Raw genomic sequence first — 27,686 nt, 5'->3', positions numbered from 1 at the left:
TAATAACAAGCTGCTAAAAATAAGGGGAAAAAATGAGCAGGCAAAGGAGGAAAAAATTTGACTAAAGATCATTAATTTGGAAATAAAAACTATGTCTTCAGAGGAGGATACTGAAACAAACAAAAAAAAAAACAATTTTCCTACCCCACAGAGTAATGTCAGATGACCACCTCCTCAAAAAGAATTCATATAAGAATTTCAGGAAGATTTTAAAAAATCAAATGAAATTTTGAGGAAAAAAATAGAAAAATAAGAACAAATCAAGACAAAGATTACAAAAACATTAGTCAGTCAACTGGAAAAGGAGGTCCAGAAACTTAAGGAAGAAAAGGACTCTTTGAAAATTAGAATTGGGTAAGAGTAAACAGGCAAAGTTATAAGAGATCAAGAAATAATAAAACAGAATATATAGAATGGAAAAACAGAAGAGAATGTGAAACATTTTATAAGAAAAATGACTACTTTGTAAAACAGATTAAGAAGAGAAAACATAAAAAAATTGTCCTGAAGTATGACAACACGAGGGGAAAGTAAAGATAGAAAAAAGATCCATCAATCCCCCACCTGAATAAGATTCTGGGAAAGGAAGCCACAGAAATATAATAGTCAAATTTGAAAAACATTTATGGTAAGGAGAAAATATTATGAGCAACAAGAAAAAATCGATTCAAATCTTCCAGAGCCATATTTAGAATTATAAAAGAACTAGTAGTGGCTACACTAAAAGACTGCAGGTTTTGAAACTCTATATATCAAGGAGCAAAAGAACTGGGGTTGTGGCTGAAAATATATCCAACCACAGTTAACTATAATCCTCAACAACAACAAAAAGACATTTGACGAAATGACAGGTTTTCAGGTTTTTGTTGCAAAAAAGCCCCAAATTAATAGCAACTTTGACATATAGGATCCAAGAGAAACATAAGTAAACATTAAAAATAATAATTACAAGGGTCTCAAGTACAAAGTGTTTGTATTTTATATGTAGAAATGTAAGCTATATGTCTAATCTATATGTCTATGGCATTATTAATTGGTTGGTTCAAAAGAAAGGTTAAGGTATAGCTGTATAATATGATTCCCCAAAACAAAACCATCAAGAAAAAGGTAAAAGTAATTGTGTCATACAAATGAGTTACACACACACACACACACACACACACACACATAAACATAAAATTAGAAAGAAATAAGAGTAAGAGGATAGGGAGTAGGGGAAAGGATAAGGGAGAGATTTTTAGATGAAACCCTATTCACATTAAATCTGGGTTAAAGAGAACAACATATCCTTTTAGATGAGTATAAACATCTTCTAAATATTATAAAGAAATAAGAAGATGAGGGAATACAATAAGGAGATATAGAAGGGTTTATAGGTTAACGAAAAGGGAATAAAGAGGGAGCAGCAAATATATTTGGAAGTGCATAAAAGTCTTCTAAGTTCAGTTAGAAACAAGGTCAAATGGATAGGGTGAGAGGAGAGGATGAGGGTGGAATTCTTGGAGGGGGGTAGAATAAGGAATAGGAGGGCAAGACAGGTGACAGAATTAAATCAGAAGAATGAAAGGGGATGTAATAGGGTGAGAAATATAGTGAGGAAAATAGGAAGGAGGAAAATAAGGAACACATAATTATAACTTAGAATGTAAATAGGATGAATTCACCCATAAAATGGAAATAGACTAAAAAAATTAAACTCAAAAATATGTGCTTTCAGGAAATGCTATAAAAAAGAGAGACATATATAAACATAAAATAAAGATCAAAAGTGCCCAAAAGGCAATAAACTGTGCATATACTTTGATCCAACAATACACAATTAGATCTATATCCCAAAATGACAAAAAAAAAAAAAGAGGGGAAAGGACCTTAGAGGTGTTAAAATATATAAAACAGATTTTTTGTGTTGAAAACTGATAAGATGCTTATCAGAAGATGAATGATTGTGGTGCATAATTGTAATGGAGTATTATTGTGCATCAGGAAATGATGAACAGGCAGATTTCATAACAAAAAAAATCTTGAATGTAAACTGATCCAAAGTGAATGTACGTGATGAGGAAAGTATTGTATGCAATATCAGCAACTTTGTGTGGTGATCTGCTCTCAATGATTCAGCTCCTGTCAGCAAAATGATCTAAAACAAATACAAAAGACTCATGAAGAAAAATACTATCCACATTCAGATAAAGATCTGATGGACAATGAATGCAGATCAAAACATTTTTTCATTTACTTTCTTTTTTCTTTTGATCTATTTCTTCTTTTACAGCTAACTAATATGAAAATATGCTTTACATGATAACATATACTTAACTTAGATCAACTTGCCTATCATTTTCATAAGAGGATAGGGGAGAGGAGAAAAATTTGGAATTCAAAATCTTGTAAAGGAGCAGGTAGGTGGCACAATGGATAGAGCACTGACACTGGAGTCAGGAAGACCTGAGTTCAAATGTGAACTCAGATGCTTAATAATAACTTAGCTGTGTAACCTTGGGCAAGTCACTTTAACCCCACCATTTTGTAAAAAAAAAATCTTGTAAAAATTATTGCTGAAAATTATCTTGATATGTAATTGGGGAAAAATAAAAATATTTAAAAAAAGAAAGGGGGAAGAAGAAAATACTTAAAAATAGAAATATACAAATGGTAAAGTAGCTACATAAGCTTACTGAAGAAAATAATTCTTTAAAAATTAGAAATGAGGGGTAGCTAGGTGGCGTAGTGGATAAAGCACCAACCTTGGAGTCAGGAGTACCTGGGTTCAAATCTGTTCTCAGACACTTAATAATTACCTAGCTGTGTGGCCTTGGGTAAGCCACTTAACTCTATTTGCCTTGCAAAAACATAAAAAAAAAAAAAACAAAAAAATTTAGAAATGAATAAATGGAGGCTAATGACCTCATTAGAAATCAAGAAACAATAAAACAAAACCAAAAGAATGTTTAAAAAATAGAAGACTACATTAATTATCCCCTTGGAAAAAAAGTAACTGACCTGGGACATAGAGCTAGGAGAGAGAATTTTAAAATTATTAGAATCTATAATCAAAAATGAGCTTAGACATTACCTTTCAAGAATTTATCAAGGAAAACTTCCCTGCTATTCTAGAAAACCAGATCAAAATGGAAATTTAAAAAATACACTGACATTTTCCTTAAAAAGATCTCAAAATGAAAAGTCACAGGAATAGTATAGCCAAATTCCAGATCAAGGAGAGATTATTATAAGCAGTCTAAATTCAAATATTGTGGAGCCACAGTCAGGACAACACAACATTTAGCATCTTCTATCTTAAAGGAAAAGAGATCCTGGAATATGATATTATGTAAGTCAAAAGAGTAAGAATTAGAATCACCTACCCAGCAAAACTTAGTATAATCCTTTGGGGAGGGGATGGATGTTCAACAAAATAGAAAACTTTCAAGCATTCTTGAAGAAAAAACAAGAAATGAATAGAAAATTTGACTTTCAAATACAAAAAAAGAAAGAAAAACAGGAAAGGGTAATAATAAGGGAAACTGTTTACATTTCTATATGAGAAAATAATGATTGTAACTTATAACAACTTTCTCATTATTGGTGCACTTAGGAGTAAAAATAGAGGGTTCAGGCATGAGTTGAATATGAAGGAATGATATCTAAAAATTAAAATTAAGGGGTGAGAGAGGAATCCATTAGGAGAAAAGGAAAGGGAGGTCTCTAATGGGATGAATTATTTCATATAATAGAGGGAAAAAAATTTATAGGAGAGAAGAAGATGTGGACTTTGGGGCAGAGGAGTGAGTGAACCTCTCATAAAATACATAGAAAGAAATAATATACACAATCGAGTGTATGTTAAGAGATAAGAATCTTTTCTTGAACCTGCCAAGTATACAAGGTAAGAAATTCTTTTTTACTTTGATAAATTTTAAGAAAGAACAGACCATATTTGATGCCAGCATTTCTTGATGATCTCTTTCTTGACATTCTCTTGTAGGGAATTGCCTTGCCCACCATTCCGCCTCTTCCCGCTATACTGAATTTCTTTCCTTGAGATCAGAATCTATCACTAAATATCTGTGCTAACTTGTGTAACTCTGAGATTATTTTAGCAGTGGAGTCACCTGATCTGTCCATGTGACTTCACTGCTCAAAATCCTGCAAAGATAACAAATAACAAATAACAAATTTTCTATTTTACCCTACAGTAACACAGGAGGTGAAGAGGATAAGAAAAATTGGGGTGATAGAAGGGAGGGCAGCTTGAGAAAGGCAGTAGTTGGAAGCAAAACATTTTTGAAGCATAACCAGGTGAAAGGAGAGAGAGAGAATAATATAAACATGGAGAGAATAGCATTAAATGAAATAAAATTAGTAATCATAATTATGGGGGAAAATGAAGCAAGTTTCTCAAAGACTTCATTTCTCAAATATATGGAGAACTGAATCAAATTTATTAAAAAACAGGAACAGTTTTCACATGAAGTTATTGTACTTATCTATAGATAGTGCTCTAAAAACAGTATTGATTTGAGTAATGCAAATTGAAAAAATAAGATATTACCTCTTATCTATTAGTTTGAATAATAGGGCCGACAAAAAGAATGGCAAATGTTGGAGAGGATGTAAAAAAAAATAAGTGCTTATTGCTTAATGCTGAATTGGTGGAATTGTCAACATATTCAGCCATTCTGTAAAGCAATGTGGAATGATAGCCAAAGGACCATGAAACTAGGCATACCTTTTGACCTAGCAAATACCACTGCTAAGTCTACATCCCAAAAGCTATGGGAGAAAGGACCTATAAGTAAAGAAATATTTATAGCAGTTCTTTTCTGGTAGCAGAGAAATAGAAATTGGAGGATTGACCATCAATTGGGCAATGGTTGAACAAATTATGCTATGTGATTGTGATGGAAAACTATTACTATAAATGATGAGCAGAATGATCCCACTAAAACTTGGATAAGCTTTCAAGAACTAATGCAAAGCAATGAATACAAAGTAACAGTAATATTTTAAGATGATCAACTGTGAATAACTTAGCTGTTCTTGGCAATATGATGATCAAGACTTGAAGGACTTATGATGAAAAATAATATATATATATATTTCTAGAAAAAAAGAATTAATGGTGCTTGAATATAAATTGAAAAATACTTTTTCTTTTATATTTTTAGGGTTTTTTTTAAATCCTATGCTTTCTCTCACTATATGACTCACATGGAAAAAATAGAAGGGAGAGTTCAGTTTTCAAAAATTTACAAGGAAGAGTATAGCTCCCATAACTGACTTCTGGATAGAAAAAAGTTAATGAGGAATAATATGGCTAATTCAATTCCTTTTAACATTCATGAAACATTCATTAGTATGTGTTTAAGATCATGAATGGCAACAATGGAGAAACAACATTTAGGTCACAAAATCTCTGCCTTCATTCATCTTTTTTATAAGCAGAGTGGGATATGACAAATATAGAGATTGAGCAAAGATGGTGGATATAGGGACTAATAATTATACAGGGTGCATATATGAAATTATAGACTGAACAAGTATGATGATGTCAGAACGTGAGCAGATAAAGAGCCATAACTTTTATTTGGGGAGTTATTTATTATCTTTGCAGCATTTTGAGCAGTGAAGTCACATGGAAAGATCAGGTGACTCCACTGCCAAAATAATGTCAGAGTTACACAAGTTAGCATAGATATTTAAGGATAGATTCTGACCTCAAGGAAAGAAAGTAGGGCAGGAGGAGGAGGGATGCAGGGCAATGCAATTCCCTACAAGAGAATGTATAGGGGCGGCTAGGTGGTGCAGTGGATAGAGCACCCGCCCTGAGTTCAAATCTAACCTCAGACACTTAATAATTACATAGCTGGGTGGCCTTGGGCAAGCCACTTAACCCCATTTGCCTTACAAATAAAATCCTTTTAAAAAAAAGAGAGAATGTATAGTTGGTAGATAATCAAGAAGTGTTGGCATCAAGTATAGTCTGTTTTTTCTTAGAATTTGTCAAACAGAGTGAAAAAGAATGTGTTGGCTTGTATAATTGGCAGGTTCAAGAGAAGATTCTTATCTCTTATCACTTAAATTATTGTAAAATCTCCCAATTGTTTTTTTTCTGTCTTCAGCTGTCACTCTTTTATATCTATTCAAATTATTTTTTCAATAATTGTGTTCCATTTACTGTTATGATTGAATCACTTCTCCCCTCAAATACAATAGCAACAAGAACAAATCTGTCAGATAAAATTTGAAATCCTTCCACAATCTTAGCTTCAATCCATTTTTCCTCTCACAACTTTATTTCACATATATTATGTTCTAATTAAACTGAACTATTTTCCATTCTTTATTTTTATTATGTCCTTTTCTACCTTCTTATTCACCTCACATTGTATACCACACTTGACAAACTATATATTCTTGATCCAACTTTTGAAATTTCTCTCCACTTTTGAGGGTCAATTCAATTGTCCCCTCACTGCGAAAATGCCTAGATGAAAGGAATTTGCCCTAATGCAAATTATTCATATTCCTTTACTGGGTTTTTACTTCTTCCTGTAGCATTCTACTTTGTATCATGCCTATTTTTCTATATATTTATCATATTATTGGGGAGCATGTTATTTTTCATCACTGAGAGCTAGCACATTCTCTTGCACATAGTAGATTGGCATTTAGCTCAAAGAGAATACTGAAACTATCTTTTAGAGAAAGTGGTTAAAGAGACATCAGCTTAATGGAGTCTACAAATCCTTTTCTTTAGCTTTAAGATACTTTCCCATTTCTATAATCTTCCTACAAAGCCTAGATTAATATTTAAGTGGTTAAGTAAATATAGAATCACAAAATATTAAAGAAGGAAGGGACCTTAAATAGAACCTGATTCAACCCTTCATTTTAAATGAGGAAACACATATCCAGAAAAGCTAAGCAATTTCCTAAGGTCACAAATACTTGTCAAGAATTAGGACAAGAATCAATTTTATGTTTTAATAAAGAGATTTTTTTTCTCTCCTAAATGGAGAATCTGACTACAGAAGATATAACTATTCTCTCTAGGTATTCTAGTTCTGCCCTACTTAGAAAGATTGATTTTGCCCTATCTGACTTGCTGTCATAAAATCTGTTCATTATAATCAAGTTTTGATAACTAATTCAGTAAGTATGGAATAATGAATAAGAGAATATCAGGCCAAGAATGGACTTGAAAGATTGTATAATTCAATTCCCTTATTTATAAATAAGTAAACTGAGGCATTGATAGTGATGTGACGTATATTAAGACTAACTATGAAAAGTGTCAAAGCCAGAAGTAGACCTTCAATCTCCCTCTTCCAAATCTAAATTAGTCCTTGTCCTAAATCCTGTCTAAACCATGACATAAATATAATTGTTATCATCAAGACCACCTAATACAAGTACATATAAAAGTATTGAATTTTGCTTTTGCTTTTGTTTTCTAATGGAAAAGTAACTACTATATAGTCATTTTAGGAGTGTACAAGAAAAAAGATCTTTTGGTGTCCTTACACCATCTCAGTTTTCAGAAGGATAAATTACTTGAAGTCTCACTATAATTGCTTGTGTAGAGGACTGGTTTCTCTCTCTGAGAATTAGGCTTCTGTTTCAGTGAGATAGTAAACTTTCAAAAATGTGTAAGTGATTTCTATCACCACAGGTGCAAATGCACCCATGCTCATTTCATTAAATATAATATACTGCAGACCAGGTGGAGAAATGATTCTTATGGTTTGTATTTTCAAAGTGACACTTTCAGAGGTAGGTTTTTGGAATAAATTACATCCCCAAAGTCAGCTCAGGGAACCTTAAAACTTTTAATGAACCTTAGATGGATTGCATTTATGTTACTCTTTGTTAGCTAAAGGATAGGCCAAGCTGCTACAGGATCCCAAGGGGTTTGTATTGATTAAATTTTCTCTTAGCTATTGATCATAGTCAGTAAAACTTACAAAAATAACTTCTATTGTGAGCAATGTTTCAAGGAAAATCTAAGACACCATTCACATATTAAATTTAGTGTGTCAAAAAGGAGAGGCTTCGTTATTTTAAATCTACTTAAAATTACCCAAGAAAATTTCTATAAAATTATTTGCAACTTTAAATGACATAGAATTTTATTAGGTCTTATAAAGATCCAGAATTGTTTATAATGACATGAACTTAAATTGTTGCCTTCTATAAGCTACAATATCAGTTTATTCAAAAGACAATCAACTTTGGGAAATTCCAGTGAGTTTTTGGCTGTCTCAGGATTAAACATGTCTATATAGGCAATGGTGATTATTGAGTTGAATAACTGAGTAATTGAAACCAAAGCAACCACTGAGCCCTAAAATAAAATTTCTTGAGCATCTTGAATTATCCATAATGGTGGCTGCCTTCTAGTACCTAATGATTCTCTGATTTTTTGCTATTTTTTTAACTCCACCTAAGTAGACAAATTTAAATGAATAAATCTGCCTCCCCTTAAGATATATTGTTCCTTTTTCCTTTTGTGTTATTGCTAGTATTTGTATAAGAACAAGAAATAAAATAATTTATATGTTAGACAATAGAGCTCTAGAGTTGAGAACACAATGCACAGCTTTCCAGGCTCATGGGCTACGGTGGAGTGTCAAGCAAACTATTCTGCTTTCTGGAAAAAGTAGCAAGGCATCAGAGATACTTCTGGTCAAAAAGACAATTTCATTCACTGAATCCATGCTGTGCATTTAATAATGTACTTGGACTGCCAAGATATAGAAGGGAAGTAGTAGATCTGATATTTTAGAGTAAGAAATTTATGAAGAGAGATACCAAGGCACTTCAGGAAAAAAAAAAACTGGATCAATGGCTAAAGGAAGCAATTGGAATTAGAGCTAAAAAGAACCATGTATGTGTTTCTGCCAGTTATTCACAGCTTAATTCACTAGTCAGACTTTTCTCTTCTTTGGAAACTTTTTTGACTCCTCTGCTGTTCTTCTTTATACATCATCTTCCCTCATTTTTTGAGCATAGAGATAGACCTATTAACTTCAACTTAAATCTCTTGCATTTAACACTGTTCTTGAATTTTGTTAAGCTCTTAATAAACTATCTATCTATCATCCATCTATCATCTATCTATCATCTATCTATCTATCTATCTATCTATCTATCTATCTATCTATCTATCTATCTATCTATCTATCTATCTTCTAGGTATCTAGGTGCCTATAGGGCATAGAGTATTGAGTCTGAAATCAGAATGATTCTTGAGTTCAAATCTGACTTAAGATATTTACTAGCTGTGTGACCCTGGTTAAGTCACTTAACTATCAGATAAATCTTGGTTTTGTCTTCTGTAAAATTAACTGGAGTGGGAATCTGTATATCATTCTAGTTTCTTTGCCAAAAAAATTCCAAGTGGGGTCACAAAGAGTTAGACATGACTTAAACAACTGAATAACAATAATCAACTACCTATCTACTGTGTGGTCATGGAAAATCACTTCCTTTCTATGGATCTCAGTTTTTTCCTCTATAAAATGAAGTGATTGTACTATGTGGTCTTTGAGGACACTTCAGATTTTTCTACAGTTATCATCTCAAGTGCTCATCTGCTATGTTTTCTCTAGGTGATAGAAGTCAGTGTCTATTGGTCCCCCTCCCCAGTTCATTCAACCATTAATTAGATTTTTAGAAAGAGAAAGTATAACCATTTTCCCCAATACCTCAGAGATATATTTTATTCTTAGATCAGCTAGCCTATGACATTGGTTCTATGAAATTGATATCCAGAAGCAGTCTTCCTGGTCTATGAGTCCTCCTCTCAGCTTCTGCTGTGCTAGGCACCAAAAGTGATTTCTGAAAGTCATTTGTTGTTCCTCAGAGCATTAGATCTCAGGGCTCTTTAGGATTTTTTTTTTATTTAAAGCAATACGGTTAAGTGACTTGGCCAAGTCACACAGCTAGGCAATTATTAAATGTCTGAGGCTGGATTTGAATTCAGGTCCTCCCAATTCCAGGGCGGTGCTCCACCTAACTGCCCCAATCTCAGAACTTCTTGAGGCTATAAAGCTGTAATTTTTACTACTGGCATTCTGGGGTATCACCCAGAACTTTTGAAATTCATAGAGTCAGAGGTTCGACCTTCTTCACCTAGAATAAGTAGCATTTATGTAATACTTAGATTTGCAAAGTTTTTTACAAGTTATCACATTTGATCCTCTAAACAACTCCACCAATGAAATGCTATTCATTTTATAGATGAGAAAACTGAGTCTGAAGGAAATTATTTTTCTAGAGTCACATAGCAGGTGAGTATCTGAGCTAGAATTTGAATTCTGATCTTTCTGATTCTGTGTCCATTGCTCAATCACTATGCTGTTCCCAAGAGAACAAATACAGGTCTTTTTTAACAGGGTGATGTGACCTCTGATGGGATAAAGACCCCCACTATATTGTCTCTCAATGAGCATCATGAGCAAAGAAATCAGAGTTGCCCTGAGAGTCCTGAGGATGGGGGTGGAAAAAGTGGCCCAAATGGCTTCAGTTGAGGCTGCCAGGTCTTTTTGAAGACCTTGGCAGTCAAAGATGCTCTTGCATGCTATGTGGTTATTTGACCAGAACCATCTATAAAATGTACTGAAATGTTCCACAATATCTTAAAATATAATACAAATCCATCCAATCAAGACATTCCTGAAAGTAGGATTCCTAGTCTCTCCAAAATAGAGATGCTCTGTACATATGCCAGGTTTGTTAAATTTCATCAAAGATTCATGATTTTGTCATTCTAAGCATCCACTGTCTGTATGGATTGTATCCACTTTTATGATTTATGTTTTATATAGTTTTCAAGAGTTACAATTACAAACACAAATATGAACAAAAAAAGAAAACAAAGGCAAACAAGTAAAAGACCACCACCCAGCACTCCCCAACCAGCTAACTTGAGGTTGTACATCTTTAAGTGTAACTTATGTAAGTCCATTGACAGATTGTTGGTTGTGTTTTGTTGTTTCTGTTTTGTCTGACTCTTGGTGAAGCCATTTAAGGTTTACTTGGTAAGAATATTAGAGAAGTTTGCCATTTCTCCAGGAACTCAGAAATATCTTTTACTCTTAGATCACCCTATGACATTGTTTCTATGAAACTGATATCCAGAAGCAGTCTTTCTGATGGATGAGCCCTCCTCTCGATTTCTGCTGTTCTATGGCCCAAGAGTCACTTCTGAAAGTCATTTCTTGTTCCTCCTCAGAACATTGGGCCTTAAGGCTCCTTATGGCTGTAAAGCTGTAACTTTGCAGTACCAGAATACTGGGGTGTTTGAGAACTTTTGAAATTCATAGGGTTCAACTTTCTTCATTTAGAATAATATGTAGCATTTGTATAACAATTAGGTTTTACATTTTACAGATGAGAAGTAGAGGCAAATATAGTTGAGTGACTTGGTTTACACAACCAGGAAGATTCTGGGTGCAGATTTGAACTCAAGAAAGATGAGCCTTCTTGCGCTATTTCACATGTTCCTCCGACCTATAGCAAATGTCTTTTTAGTTTTGTTTGAACTACCAGAATTTGTGATAAGTTCACATAGTCTGAGAGCACTGAAGGTCTTTTCTGTAGGCGTAAGACATAGGAATACTCCTGGTGAGATCGTAATCAAACACATTATTAAGAAATGAATTACTTGAATTCAAGGTTTTATATTTCCTCTCAGCAAGTACTCCCCTTTTTTCTTTAATCTTTTTGACATCTAAGTATGTTGAAAAAAATTCTACAATTCTACAATCTTGAACTGTCTTTTGTGAATTAATAGAGATTGTATGACTCTAACTTTGAGCTACAAACTAGTTGACTTTGAATATGAGATAAGAAGCTCAAAATTATAAAATTCAAAATGTATTTGTGTTGAACTTTATGGAATAAAGGTATGGCCAAGGGCAGAGTGCCAATTAAAATTCTCCTTCCTTTTTCATGATTCTTCCTCATCTTCCAGATATTTTTATCTCCTTGTTCTATAATATTCAGTGCAGTGCCCCATCCAAGTTTGCAACATGCACCAAACTCCTAAATGGCTTCCTCTTTCTCCCTGCCCCTTCCTCCAAAACGGCACCTCCTAATTACACAAACAGGTCTCATCTAGCAAAGAGATTTGATTAATGTTATTGATAGTAATCTTCCCTATATTTCAAGTCAAATCAAATCAGTAGCAAGATTTTATAGATTTTATCTCTATAATTTTCACATTTGTCAATCAACAAATATTTATTAATGATCTAATATGGGACAATTATTGTACTAGATTTTAGGGGGAAATTAAGAATAGTCTCTCTCCTTATAAGGAATTTACATTATTTTTAAGGAGATATCACATATAAATGCATGTTACATATACACATGTGTGCATCTGTATATGGTATTATTGTCCACATTTTATAGATGAGGAAACTGAGGCAAGTAATAGTCATAAGCTGAGAGTTACATAACTACTAAGTGTCTAAGGCTGAATCTGAATTCATGTATTCCTGACCCCAGGTCACATACTCTAGCTGCTTTGCAACTACCTCCCCAAGTCACATAAAATTGATTCAGCATTATTTAAAATTTTCACTTGAATAAACATAATCAAAATATAATTGCTTAAATTTTTATTCTTCATTGAATCTCTGATTTCAATGGGATATAGAGAAAAAATCTTGGCAAGGGAATTCAGGAGAACTCATAAAAGTTCTAGAATAAAACTCTATCTATCATGCCTATTAGCTCATATCTATAGCTATATTAATTAACCTTTATGAAATTGTTTCATCTACAAAATAGCATCTTTAATCTTATCTCAAGGTCTTATTATAAAGATAAAATGAGATGTATTATAATACATTTTATGAAGCAAAAATTGCTAAATTCAGCTATTTTCTTCAATAGTGATTACATTACACTCCTTATTATGTGTGATTCTTGTTCCTGTCCTCCTATTAATCTTCCATAGACAATTTACATAACAAGCTTGGTACCTTCCTCTAGATATTTTAATTTTTTAAATAAAAGTATAGCAATTAGAATGCCCATCCATTAACTTTTATATGACAAAACTAGCTCCAATTTCTATCATACTTTTTTTTAGGGTTTTTTTTTTTGCAAGGCAAATGGGGTTAAGTGGCTTGCCCAAGGCCACATGGCTAGGTAATTATTAAGTGTCTGAGACCAGATTTGAACCTAGGTACTTCTGACTCCAAGGCCGGTGCTTTATCCACTACGCCACCTAGCCGCCCTCTATCATACTTTTCTTAAGTGATATTTTTTATGGCCTATCTTAAGGATGTCATTATTGATAATATGCTATATATTACTCATACCTGTGATGAATCTATATATTTCTGTTTAGTTCTCTTACAATTTTGATTGCAATAATTCCATGATTCAAAGGCACACAGTGTTTTAAAAGTATGTTTCTGTCTGGGTATATGGGAAGGAGAGAGAGACAGAGACATAGAGGGACAGAGAGGGACAGAGAGGATTAGAGAGAAAGAGAGACAGAGAGAGGGGGAGAAAACATAGTCTAGCATTACTGAAACATTATGCGGTTTCCCCAAGGTGATTCAGCTAGAATAATTTTTTCCTATTCAATTATGGACCAAACTCATTGTCCAAAAGAAGTGCCTCTCCTATCATGATGCAGCAAGGAACACTCTTCTCCCATTTGTTGTTACTTTTGTTGGTTTGTTTTATGTTTTACTAATCTGAATGACTTTGGAAGTCAAGGAGGAATCCATCTGATATAATGCACTTAATATAATATGTTTAGTGTTATCTGCAAACAGAAGCATCTGTAAGTTCTCACCAATATGAAATTGCTTTTCCATTTGGCTTTGCAAAAGACATCCCCATAGGAAGTGGTATACATTTTTGGTTCCTTGCAAAGATAAATTACCCTTGCTTATTTCTAACATTTTTCCTTTGGTTTTTGCAAGGCAATAGGGTTAAGCAACTTGCCCAAGGTCACACAGCTAGATAAGTGTCTGAGGTCATATTTGAGCTCAGGTCCTCCTGACTCCAGGGCCAGTGCTCTATCCACTGTGTCACATAGCTGCCCCTTCTAACTTGGTATTGATAATTGGATGTTCATAAACAAAGTTGTCTCTTCAGGTACATCTGTGAAAGAAGCTTATATTGATATATGACAGACACATTGTTGTAAGGGAGATTTTTAAAGCTAAATTTTGCACAATCAAATGAGAGGTTTTTTGTAATAAACAAATAATCCACAACAGGATTTATAGTCTTTATACTTTTCAATCAATTTTGTGTCTATGAAAATGTATTCTGTTGTAGAAAACATTGTGTGAAATATTAGCTGTTCCTTTTTCGTATTTCCATTGAGGAGAACCTCAATCTGTATAAGAGACTGAAATTATAAAACATCATAGAATTGGTATATCTCAAAGGCAGATTTGACCCATCTCTTCCTCCCCCTGAGGTGAAATTGTTTTCTCTTCAAGATTCTATGATGCTTCTCAAGGCTCATCCTTTCACACACTCACAGGATAGGAGGCAAAGTGATTCAAAGATTATATCATTCCTGGGAAGTGATTTTGTACTGTGCCCTCCAAGACCATTTAGTCTTCAGGGCAATTTCAGGGATAATTCACTGCCTTCTCAAAGAAACTATTCTAGTCTATCTTTGCTTAGGAAATATTAGAAAGTTTTCTCTGATCAAACGAATCAGATGCTCTGCAGCTTCCTCCCCAGAGGGGATAAAGAAAATAAAACAAAATTAAAGAAATCAATTCTCTTCTACTTGACAGCCATTCAAACACTTGATAACAGCTATCAAATCTGATCTAAGTCTTTTATACTGCTGATTAAAAATTCTCATTTATTTCAATTTATCCCACTATGGCAAGATCTATAGATAATTTATCTATCCTGATTGTCCTTCTAATGTGTTGATTTTAGCTCTTAGGTAATTAGTCAATGGTGTAACTGCACTTGGAGAAGTGATTATAATTGGTAACAAGTCATTTCCTATCTATTAAAATATAGTAAATTTCTGTTTTTGCAATATTTTCTAATGACTGATAGGTTCTTGCTTCCTGTTTCTTTTCTTGAATAAAGCATTCATGGTGTACAAATGTGAAGTTTCTGTATATTCTATAAGATCTTTATAATCTATAAGACATTTGCCACTTTTATTTCCTGAATCATATCTTTTTGTACTGTTCTTTGACTACCTTCTTTTTGATTTCCCTGTATTTGAACAGATATATTTATATAACATCTATTATTCACAGAAATACCCATTTCATCTTCTGTCACAGACATTGGTGAATAAATTGCAATTATCTTTTTGATAATATTTTGCTTCGGCTCATCATATGACTTTCAAGGTGTGATGAACATGTATTGCATGAAATGATACTTTTTTGTCTTGTGACAAAGTGAAAGAACTCTACCAAATCTTTCATTTGAGTCTGCAATGAGAATCTGTAAGGCCTCCACTAATTAGGCTGATCCTACTTTTTGTCTTCTGACTTCATTTAAATCAAGAGATTGCCAATATTGGAATGGTTTCCTTATTCTTGGAGTATATCAATTTATTTTTGATACTCAAGAATCTCACACTTAGAATAGTATTAAAAATTTTAGTTGATCATCCAAAAGCTATTAATTATCCTTAGTGTATTTTGCTCTCTTTTCTACCCCCTTGCTGTACTTGATAATGGATAGGGGACCACATAGGAATGAAAAATACTTAAATATCAGCTAGTTATAATAAGTTCTTTCAATTTGTTATGTAGAAATTTAGAAGCAAGTCTGACAAAAATAAATTTAATAGAAATATGTAACTTCTTCATTATAAATAAGTATCTTTGAACACAGCACACTAAGAAGCAATATTAGCTTTGAATTTTTCCTTGCTTCTCAGGTTTCACTTTTCTGTCTTCTCATTTTCATTCCTAGGCAGCATTCCAAGAAATAAAGGCAGTTAAGCAGAACTACTTAATTTTACTTGAAGTAAAAATTCAATTGCGATTCCATGAATCAGCTCTTCTAATCCCAGTATCGTGAATGGAAGAATTTCATATTGTAAAATTAGTGATACATGCCTCCACATGCAAGAAGATAAAAGAGAAAATCAAAGTCTGTCTAAAGATGCATAATTATAGTTGTATCAGCCTTTACTTTCAAATTCTCTCTGCCTCCTGACTCTCCTGATTTGAGGAAGATTTTTTTTTGCCCAATCCTCCTTAATTAAAGTGTCTCTGTTGATTATTTCTAATTATCCTGTATATAGCTTGGTTGTATATAGTTATTTGCATGTTGTTTTTCCCCTTTTGACTGTGAGCTCTTAATAGCAAGGACTATCTTTTACTTTTCTTTGTATATTCTTTACTTAGCACAGTAATTGGAACATATTTGACACTTTAAGTATTTATTTAATATTTAAGTATTTATTGACTGGCTCAAAATGGTCTTCTTCCAGAATAAGATATCCATAAAGATTTTATGATATCGACTATTCCTACCAATGAATAATTAACATTTCTCTTATTATTTAAATCTAATTTTATTTTTGTCTAATAGTAGCCATCTCTGAGGTAGTGAAGGAAGGAAGAAAAAAAGAAAAAAGAAATATTCATGATAATTTTGTCCCTTGTTTAAAAAGAATAGCAAATTGTACATACTAAATTTGCAGTTTCATTTGCCATCATTTTTTTTTATTAAACTATGTTATGGAAACACTTGGTTCATTCCAGAAATTAAAAAAAGAAATAAAAAAAGAAATTCATAAGGTGAGCCTACTTTAGTCTTTAAATAATTTGTAGGAACATGAAAGTATTATAAAATACTTCCTCTGGAAATTCATGGCTCTAGTACCATATCATACGGTAACTTTGGTATGTGATTGTCTCTAATCTTTATTCCCTTGAGTATCTCCTGTTAAAAAACCAAGGTGATACTTTTAAACATATTGATACATGTAACATGTTATCATCATTGACTTAAGTGGGAAAAGAGTCAAAAATATAATTAGGAAAATGCATGATAGAAAATGAGGAGGGTTAATCACTTAGAAAGAGAGAGAGAAGAGACGGCAACATGAGTGGCATATTAACAACCTCAAAATATCAAAGATCTAGACAAAGATCTCCAGCACACTGAAATATTTGTGAAATGTTATAGAGAGGCAGATAAGTATGGTGGCTCAGAGTGGGTGGACTCCAAGTCTGGAACACCTTGGTTCATATCCTGCTTCCAATGCTGTTTGATCACATGTGCCTTTTAAACTCTATTAGCTTCAAGAGACTATTTAGGATCAGCATTTAAGTTTAAAAATAAAAAAGCTTTAAACTGTAACAGCAGAGGAAGCATATAACCTAATTTGTATTGGCCTATTTGGATAAAAAATAGATGTCACATAGATAAGAACAAACAAGCAGCTGTTGAAATATGAACTGGTGATGGTGAAGATTCTTACACTAATAAAACCACAAAGTGCTATACTAGCAAAAAAAAAATCCCTTTTTATAACTCCATTCCAAAGAATTCTTGCCTAAGTTAGTCTACTACTATTCTTGGTTTCTCAAAATTCTCTATCTCTCTGTCTCTCATTATGCTATTATTAACTATTTCTATGCATAAATCTATTGTTTCTCATTACACTTCATAAGCTATGGGAAAAAATTTCATAGTTCCCACAAAACACTAAGCACAGTATTGTGAAAAAGGGTTTCTGGCAATTCTGGAGGAGATGGAGATCCTTATGCACCAGGACTTAGTTAGTGATTAGTCTCAGAAGGAAAGGTTTGTTGTAGTCCAAGTGGAAATTTATTCTTGAGGTCAAACACTAGAAATCACAAACGTAATAGATCAAGGAAGACAGCTAGGTGGTCCAGTAGCTAGAGCACTGACCTTGGAGTCAGGAGGACAGGAGTCCACTAGTGAAAGTCACTTAACCCTGATTGCCTTTGCATCCAGGATCATCTCCAGTTGTCCCGATTCATATCTGGCCATTGGACCTAGATAATTCTGGAGGGAATATGAGACTGGTGACTTAGCACAGAACCCCCCACTTAAATCCACTTCATGTGTTTGTCATGGTATCACCTCCCTGATGTCATGTTCTTCTTTGAAAATGAAGAACAAAAATCATCATCAATAGATTGAAGAATCATGCAGAAGGTTATGATTTGCTTCCAGGAATAAGAGGTCCAAAGCTGGAGGAAGAAGTGGTTGGGGAAATGGATCCAAATTAATCAAAAAGATATCTTGGAAAGGGAAATAGAGTTAGAGGGAAGATTTGCCTCAGGCAAGAATGTCCAAGAGACTTTTATAAACCTTCCTCATTAAGAGACAAGCAAAGGAAAAATGGAATCAAATGGTAGCAGCCTAATAAATATTTTTATAACTTGGACTGTTCTATATTATGCATTACTCATTAATGTAGGAACTCCATTAGTAGAAAATAATTTGTATTTATATAAAAAACTTCCCCAAAAAATATTCCAGGTAAATCAGAAAGATATTTTTAAATAGGACTTTTCAAAAGTCAATTTAAAATAATTGGAATCATATTTCCATTTTAAACATTTGAATATGTATTTTCAAATAGTTTGAATTTTTTAAAATTAATTTACTTATATTTCTGTCATGTAAATTTTGAAACTTAATGAATACTTTTAAATTTCTCTGTAGATATTTCATTGACCACAATGCTGAGGATAATAGATTTTTCAACATTGACGCTAACACTGGAACCATTAAGACTGCAAAAGTCCTTGACAGAGAAGAAACACCATGGTACAACATCACAGTTGGTGCTTCAGAAAAGGGTAAATAGTTTCTATGTCAATTGTAATAAAAAAAAATCCATTATCCAGTTTTGCTGCTGGTTGCATTATCATTCTCCCCAACTCCCACTCAGGACTCATAATCTTCCTTAGTCTCCAAATTAGACTGACTTAATAGAAAACCCAGTGCTTAGTTTGGAAATGTAGTTTGAAAGCATGATGCAGTGTGACATGCACTTACTTTATCCATGGAACCCCCAAAAAAGAAAACATGCCTTAAAGTAGGTCAGAGTCAACAATTACAACATTCAGTTTCTCAGGCACAGCACTTTGCTTAGTTTCTCCTAATAGAATACTCCTTTGTAGCCTTCAGAAGTCTGTTTTCATGCAGTGGATAGAGCACTGGCCTTGGAGTCAGGAGTACCTGAGTTCAAATCTGACCTCAGACACTTATTAATTACCTAGCCATGTGGCCTTGGGCAAGCCACTTAACCCCATTGCCTTGCAAAAACTGAAAAAAAAAAAGAATTCTGTTTTCCTGATCCCTGACCCAGAAACCATATAGTGAAATCATGACTGTTAGTGGCTTATTGATCAGCCATTAACCTAAGTTAACAGGATAATAGAATGAAAAAGCTAAAGGAGACAATCGTTCTATTTAGAGATCATGCTGCAGGTCCTCTTTTTTTTTGTTCAAAGTAAAGACAAGATACCAAGAATTATCTTAAAACGTATTTTTAAAACCCATGACTAGTAATTAATTATAGTATGAATAGGAATATAGTCGATTATAGGATTTAGAACTGGAAGGGACCTTGGAAATTATTCCCCTCAATTCCTCATTTCATCAAGGAGAGACAGTATGCTAAAAATTACTGAAGCAAAATGGGTCCTAGTAATGATTCTGTGAAGTAATTTCTAGCACCAAAAAAGTGGAGGGGGAGAAATAATAATTTAAACAAAACTGAGGGAGTACAAATTGTTCATCATTTCCAGTACATGAGAATTTCATCACTTTTCTTCAGCTTAAGAAGGCTTTAGATTAATTTTTTCCATGTTAGAGAATGGTAACATGGATAGTTACTGCCATAAAATCCCTTAATGCTTTTATTAAAAATAGAGTACAGGGCTAGGAGATTGATTTTTCTGACTAAATATCCTATGTCTTATATTATCAAGCATGTAATTTTGCAAAATCAACTTGAGCTATATTTAATATAAATATCTGAATCTGTTTTTAACAAATTTCATTTTTTTTCTTTTTCATTACTAATAACAGATGACCAGTGTATGTGTTCATTCAGTCAATCCAATTTTTCCAAGTTGTCAGAAAAACTGAATTGTATACATCATGTTAGATACTGAGTCATAAATAAGAATTTTGCTCAAGGTGAGGCAAGCAAGAGTTCATTAAATCCAACCTAAATGTCATTATGAGAGTTTGAGAAGAGACTTCCAGAATGATGCTGAAATATATACCAGGTTTATCTAATAAGAGACCTTGGGAATCTATTTTTTAGCTCATCTGACATGTAACTCCCATTGTAGGTCTTGATACCAAATAGTTTCCTGTTTCCTTTCTTGGAACAAATAATATAAAGTGATTAGTAAATTTTCTTCATTTAGAACTTCATATGCATATATGTGTATACATATGTATGTCACTATATATTATACATTCATGTGTGTATGCACCCATATTCATACATACACTAAAATCTAAAATATCATATATACTCACTGTCTATTAGAATGTCTATATTGCAGACACACAGTTAAAAGTAAAATCATATAGGCAAATGTTTGGGCAAGAATACTTTTAAGGGCAGATAATTGATTTTATCTTTAATGCAGTGCCTATTTGGGGAATTGAGCTAATAATGCATTTCTACTAAGTAAAATTGTATAGAAAATAATAAAATCTTGCTTTTTATAACCTATAATAAAAAAAACTCAGATATCAACACCTCAGGGTGGTTTACAATATTTGTGTATAATATCATTTCACTGTAACATGCACTAAAGCATAATTTAGTCCTAATCACAAACAGGTGCAGAGAAAGAATGGGCATTAACTAAAATTTTAAAGCCACATTGGGAGAATATATAGAGAAATACATATAAGAAGGAAGTATGTCTTCAGGGTATTGAGGGAAGTCTTCCAATTGTAATTGTTTTCAAGCAACTAAACATCAATATTATTCATCTTCAATGTGAGTTTTCTAAACATTATCTGAAATTTTCTTTTAGCTATGTAGTTGATAACTTTTCCCATTAGAATTGTGTTTATTTTCATTATTGTAAACTTTAATGAAAATCTATTTGGACCATGCTATTTCATTAAGGTTTTAGTGCCTGCTGGCAGCATCCAAGTTAATTCAATGGCTGCTTTAATCTATTCTATGTGGTACAGTTTTCGATTAATTAATTGTGTGACCATTCCATTGATCCAATTTGTCTTTTAGTGATCAGAGCTATAATGAACTAAGAGGAGGGGAAGGATTTAAATCTAAACATTTCCCGTCTTTAATTGGCAAATGTACAAAATAAGGCAATCATCCTTCAACTTAAAGACCAATAAAACATGGACTCTCCTGAGAATTGACTGCTAGTGTTTTGGGGTCTGGAATTATTCAGCCATTTTAGTGTCTAGCCCAAAACATCTGTGTGTGATAGGTGTTGAGATAGATATAGATAGATAGACAGATAGATTTACTGAAATTGTTGAGTTTCAGTTTACTATCCCTCTATAGCTGCTCAGTCACTTCACTGAATCCAATTTCTCTCACCACCCCCATCTAAATACTTTTCCTTTTACAATCAGATTCCTAAACTGAATCCCAATATAACCCCCCCCCATTTAATTTGCTTTTTTTTTAAAATGAGAAGGGAGAGGGTAGAAAGCAGTGGACTCCCCAAGGTCTTGGTTTTTTCACACAGATGAATCCAAAACAAATTAATTTCACTGGAGAAATGTAATTAAAGTAGCACAAATTGTGAGTCAGGTGTTTTGATGGAAAAAGTTGCCTCTGTTCTCCACATTATTTTGTGTGATTCAACAAGAGCAAAAATTTGAAGGTTTCCTGAAATTGTTCCCTGTTGTCCTTTAATCAGAAAATTAGGTTTTTGTTAGCACCTGCATATTACAAAGAAAATATCCATTTTCACAGAGTGGGTGGTTAGGATAGGAATTAGTTTTGTTATTGTCACTGAGTTTATTTTAATCCATTTAATTTGACTTCCAGAAAGTATGTTCACATTCCTGATTTTTCTTTAGTTCATGGAGGGACTTCAACAGACACATTAGAATTCCAGTTTATTTTTTATAGCAAATTCATCTAGATGATGTTGATTGTTCTAAATATTGCTAATATATAACATGATGATTTTTTCTTATCTGCTAAGTATGAATGATCCTATAATCAAGTTTTATCTTAATTTGAATCGTCAAGTTTTAGATTTAAAAAGGATTTAGGAATTATATAATGCAGTTATCTCATGTGTAGTAGATGAAAAGTTGAGACTAAGAGAAGATAAAGAACCTATCTAATATCACACAGCTATTGAGCCAGGACTAGAGTATAAATTTTGTGAATCCCAGTCTTGAGAACTTCCATTATTATGCTATTTACATGTATTGCTCCTGGTGAATTTTATGTATATGGCAAACTCTAGGTCTTAGGGTGTGAAGTATCTAAAAATTAAACCCCAAAGATTGGAAGAAATATCATAGATTTTATCTGATCATAATTACTTTTTGATTTGCTACTATCCCAACCCCCAGCTCCTCTAATGAACTAGTCCCCAGAGCAGGGATATCACATCCCTCAGTGACTCAGGGATAGTCTTTAGGAGTTAGGGAGTTATCTTTGTGGCAACTATAAACTCAGTTGTTTATCTGTGTGCCTTCCATTCATCTAATGGCAAATCAGGGATGTCAAAATTAATTAATGTCTTTTCATTAAGTGGCAATGTCTTTGCTTGATTTGATTCAAATTGTTCCAAACTGGTAAAGATATATGGTTAAGCTTCAAGCATTTTATTGCTTTCTTCATGTATCTTGGAGGTAATTTGATGGACAATCAATTAACACTAATTTCATGTCATTGTGTTTTAGATAAGATGCCTTTTAATAGATCAGTCTCATTCTTCAAATATACATATTATTTTAATTCTTTTTTATCTACTAACATGAGATATACATCTCAATTCTACACTTGTGTTAGATATTGGGTACTTTTATTTGTTCATTTCCCATCCAGATTTAGTCATTTTACTGGATAAGACAAGGATAACCCTCCATGTCTTTAAATATTCTGAAGGTGTCTAGTATGTCACCTTCTACAACTTACTATCTTCTTTTTTATATCAGACTTCTAATACATTTTTTTCAAATAAGAGAATATAATATTGCTGCAAATTTCTTAGTTTTTGCTTTATGTGAATTCTTTCATCAACCTGTATCCTAAAGATTATATGAAATGGTTTTCATAGTCTAGATAGGGAGAAATTAGTTTCAAAATCGTTGCTCTGAGGGCAGTCCATAGAGCACCAGCCCTGGAGTCGAGAGGATCTGAGTTCAAATTTAACCTCAGACAGTTAATACTTACTTAGCTGACCTTGGACAAATCACTTAAGCCCATTGCCTTGCCAAAAAAAAAAAGGTCTTTCTCAAACAAATAATGGGGAAAAATGTCTCATCAAAAATGTTTCTATTTTCACACTTGAACTTAGATTACATGGCCAAAACCAAGATATATAAATGAATAAGTGAATGAATGAATAAATGATTAATAAATGTAGTTGAAGATCCATTTTGGTTTCTAGCATATGAGCTGACTATTTCCACATTTTTTTCACTGATCTGACTTAATTTTTGACACACAAATGAATCTGAGATAATTTAATTGTAGAAAATGAGTTTATTTTTCTTTTCATATCAAATAAATGACTAAATTTTGATTTTTTTTATTCAGTTGCTTTGATTTGAGTCCATACATCTATAATAATCATAGTGTTACTTCACAATGAAGTTTTCCCTAAACCAAATGACTCTCTACAATGTGTATCTTGGCAAGTTGTAGAAGGAAACATGTGACTCTTTATAATCCTAAAGTATATGTTCAAGGACCATTTAAATGCAATTTATTTTCTTGACTTTTCACATGAGACAAGTGGTTCAAAACATATTCTCCTATATTTTAATACCAAACTATAGAATGTATCAAGAAAAGATGGAAAACATTTTTTTGAAAATCTTTAGATTTTTGCCTAGAAACTTCCCTATAATACTGCAAAAGCTACCTGTTCATGCAAAACATTTTGATTACACCAAAATCTAATTAACTGCCTGGTATTCATCAATATTAAATTAATAGGATTATAGAATTTCTGATTTCCAAGGATCATTTCAGACCATTTTACTTCAGTTTCCCCATTGTACATCTAACAAAAGAAAAAAATTGAAATTACTTGCCTAAAATCAAATAATTTAAAATGTAGAGAAAGGACTTGAACCCAGATTTCCTGGCTCCTTTACAAATCATTTCCCCTTATTTTAGTAAAATGATTAGATGTTGAAACTGAATTTGAAAAGTTCATAAATAAGCTACAACAAAAAAATTGCAAAGATATATAATCCTGGAGAACTAAATTTTTCCTTCTTCCTTTACATCCTTCCATAATTTCTCAGACCCTTGGTATTTCAAGGTTCAGTCCTCTTATACAGATATCTCACAACAGTTTAAGATATATTAATAGATTTCTAAGTGTAGATTTATCCCTAAAAATATTAGTTATATACTAAGAACATTTATTAATGTAAATAAAATTGTGATAACACAAAAATAGAAACAAAAGAGTAAGATTGTTTTCCCAAACATTGAGAATAAAAGACATAAAAATCCCATTCTAAGTTGAGAAATGGAAATTAATACAGTCAAAAACAGTCAGAAAAATCACAAAATTTATTAAATATCAGAGGTAGTATTTCCCCTCAACAGGTTTCTAAAAATCCTGTTTTGTGGTGAAATTGTTCACAAAAAAGGTAAAGATTATACAGGATCATGATGCTTTCTATTAGAAGTACTTCATAAAGTATTAAAAGGAGTTCAAAAGAAATAAGTACAAAGAAGAAGACAGCTTAACAGACATCCAGCATCTACAATGAATGAAGTTACAAATATTCACAGAGATTTGGAATGAATCAGTTACAAGAACAAAAAAAAAGTAAAAAAAAAAACCTAGGTTCCATTTGGAAATGATTCACTCAGATATAATATATGTGAAATATTATGCTAAAAGAGGGGAAGGCAGGAAGGAAGACAGGAAAGAATATATTTTGCAATGGTAATCAATGATAAAACATTGTACCAATGTAATTCACTTCAGAAACAGGTAGAGTGCTTTCAACTTTTATGGTTCTAATTTACAGATCAAAGCCACTCTTCTATTCCTAAGATCAAAGGAACAGCTTAACCTTTTGAAGCTTCCAACTTGTGTTACACTTAGAAAATAATTATTGAGAGTATCACGGTATTTCTGTAGGAGTAATGACTGATAGGGAGGAAATAATTGCCTAAAGTCAATCAAAATTTGTTCGTTCTGGCCAGTCATTATTTTAAGAGAAATGTTGGAAGTCAAGATCTTAGCTGCTACCATGAGGCAAAGACGGGAAAAAAAAACGAAGTAATAAATGTCTTGTGTATAAAGGAGTTATAATATTTATACAACTTTTAAAAGGTTCTATAAGAGCTTCTAGGAGGTGATCCAGCTGCTTTAACTATAGATCTTAGGGACAGAAATTTAAAATACAAAATGAATTACTGTCTGAACTGATTAGTAATTTTCATGTTAAAAACCCAAAATCAAAATTTTAATTATTTAATTGGACCTTAAAAGAGAAGACAAGGGACTAGACTCGTAAGATTAATTTTTGGTGTCACATCCAGCTTGTATCTTGCCTTATAAATCATCTTTAATTAAAAATGCATAATCAATATTAACAAAAATTTAATAGATTTGAAGTGATACGTGTAGAAACAATAAAGAGGTATTTTTATTGTTTAATCATTTCAGTTGTGCCTGATTCTTTGTGATCCCATTTGGGGTTTTCTTGGCAAAGATAAAGAAGTGGTTTGTTATTTTCTTCTCCAGCTCATTTTTATAAATGAGGAAATTGAGGCAAACAGATAAGTTATTTGCCCAGAATCATACAGTTAGAAAATGTATGAGGTCAGATTTGAACTGGAAGATGTGTCTGCTTAATTCCAGGCCTGTAATTAATTCCATCCACTGCACCATCTACCTGCCCTAAAGAGGTAATGAAAGTGATATTGATTTCAGAGAGAAGACATGGATTCCTATTCCAGCTCTGCCCATGTGGATGCTTGGTTTACATTCATTGGGTCAGTTTCTTTATCTAAGGAGGAATTTAAGCTACATAATATCTAAGAATTATGTCCAAAACATTTTAGACTGATGGTACACTTAAGAGGTAGGGTTTGTAGGTGCAAAATGGTAATTAGAAAAATACTCCCCCCCCCCACTACAACAATGATGAGGACAGCAATTTTTAAACTTTTTTAATGTGCTATATAAATGTGTTACTACTGATTATCAAATAATGATTTTGATTTTACTATTTCCTATTACACATTAAGCCTGCTTATCAGATTCAAGATTTTGAAGAGAAATGGATTATTTTCAAGACTCTCCCTTAAAGTTAACATATTTATTATGCAATTAAATTTCAATTCATTTTATGCTCCAAAATTTTAGTTTTGGTATTTTGCTTAGCTAAAACTTTTAGCCACATTCAGTAATAAATGTTATTATTTTTTTGAAAAATGTTTTAATTTAGTCCAAAAGGAACTCTACCAGAGAGTTCAATTTCCTTTAAATGTTACAAACTCACATGCCATGTAATGAAATTCATTCATAGACTCTGTAAAGATCAATGAATTTAGTGAACCTTTTAGTCCTATGACACAACAAAAACAACACCCTCTCTAGGAAAACAGTACTGATTTCTAAAGCATACACAAGAATGCAAAGTGATTGAGTCACTAAAGTTTTATTCAACATAATCCAGTATTTTAGAGATATTCAAGATTTTTTATGTGTTTGAATTTTTTAAAATGTAAGCAATAGAATTCCCATCTAAGATTATAGGTACATATATATATATATATATTATATATATATATATATATATATATACATATATCTGTATATGTCTATATCTGATATAAGTGATAAAACTGTCTGATTTATTATTTTTTGAAAGACTATGTGAAGCAAAGTTTAGAATATCAATGCTCTGGAAATTAGTCATCTACTGAACAAATTAAAACCTTTTTTGTTTACAGTGAAAATTGTATTGTGGATGGTAATGAGGAGAGTTTATATAGCTGCCATCTTTTGCATATTTTTCATTAATCACTCTTACAGAAGGAAGACAATAGAAATGTTGGAATGACACAGTTTTATATGGAAATAAATTAAAGGAAATGTTTTTCTTAATGCTTTGCCTAGCTCATTCTTTCCCTGCCAGGTGAAAGCAGAAAATTCCCTCCTTCTGGTAACTGTCACATGTGAGAGGTAGGACTTTTATATACCTATTAACAGTATAGATATAATAGTGAACATTTATACAATGCTAGGTGGTTACAAAAAACCATTTTCTTAGTTAATTTTCGTAAAATATCATATTGCATCCTAGCAACAACTCCATCACTTAAGTAGTAAATGCATTGAGGAAAAATGGCATATGATAGCAGAATTAAGTATGAGAATTCTGTTCTTCCCCTGCTTTACCCTTCCCTTCCCCAAGTGGACCCTGTGCATTATTATTGTAGGTAAAATGTAGATGAAATGGGGTAAAGTGACTTTATCCAGAGTCACATAGCT

At 32.6% G+C, this 27,686-nt stretch overlaps 1 protein-coding gene across 1 annotated transcript in view; it reads left to right on the top strand.

Moving 5' to 3' along the window:
* The window catches only part of LOC141496946 (cadherin-18), a 400,980-nt gene that overhangs the window by 315,589 nt on the left and 57,705 nt on the right, over positions 1 to 27,686 (top strand). Inside the window, exon 7 of the mRNA XM_074199523.1 lies at positions 18,682 to 18,818. Within this exon, the coding sequence (XP_074055624.1) occupies positions 18,682 to 18,818 (137 nt within the window). The remainder of the gene's footprint in view (positions 1 to 18,681; positions 18,819 to 27,686) is intronic.

Source organism: Macrotis lagotis, chromosome X, assembly GCF_037893015.1.
Source record: "Macrotis lagotis isolate mMagLag1 chromosome X, bilby.v1.9.chrom.fasta, whole genome shotgun sequence".
NCBI lineage: Eukaryota > Metazoa > Chordata > Mammalia > Peramelemorphia > Peramelidae > Macrotis > Macrotis lagotis.
The sequence above is the reverse complement of the archived record's forward strand: the minus strand, read 5'-3'. Positions and strand labels throughout refer to the sequence as shown.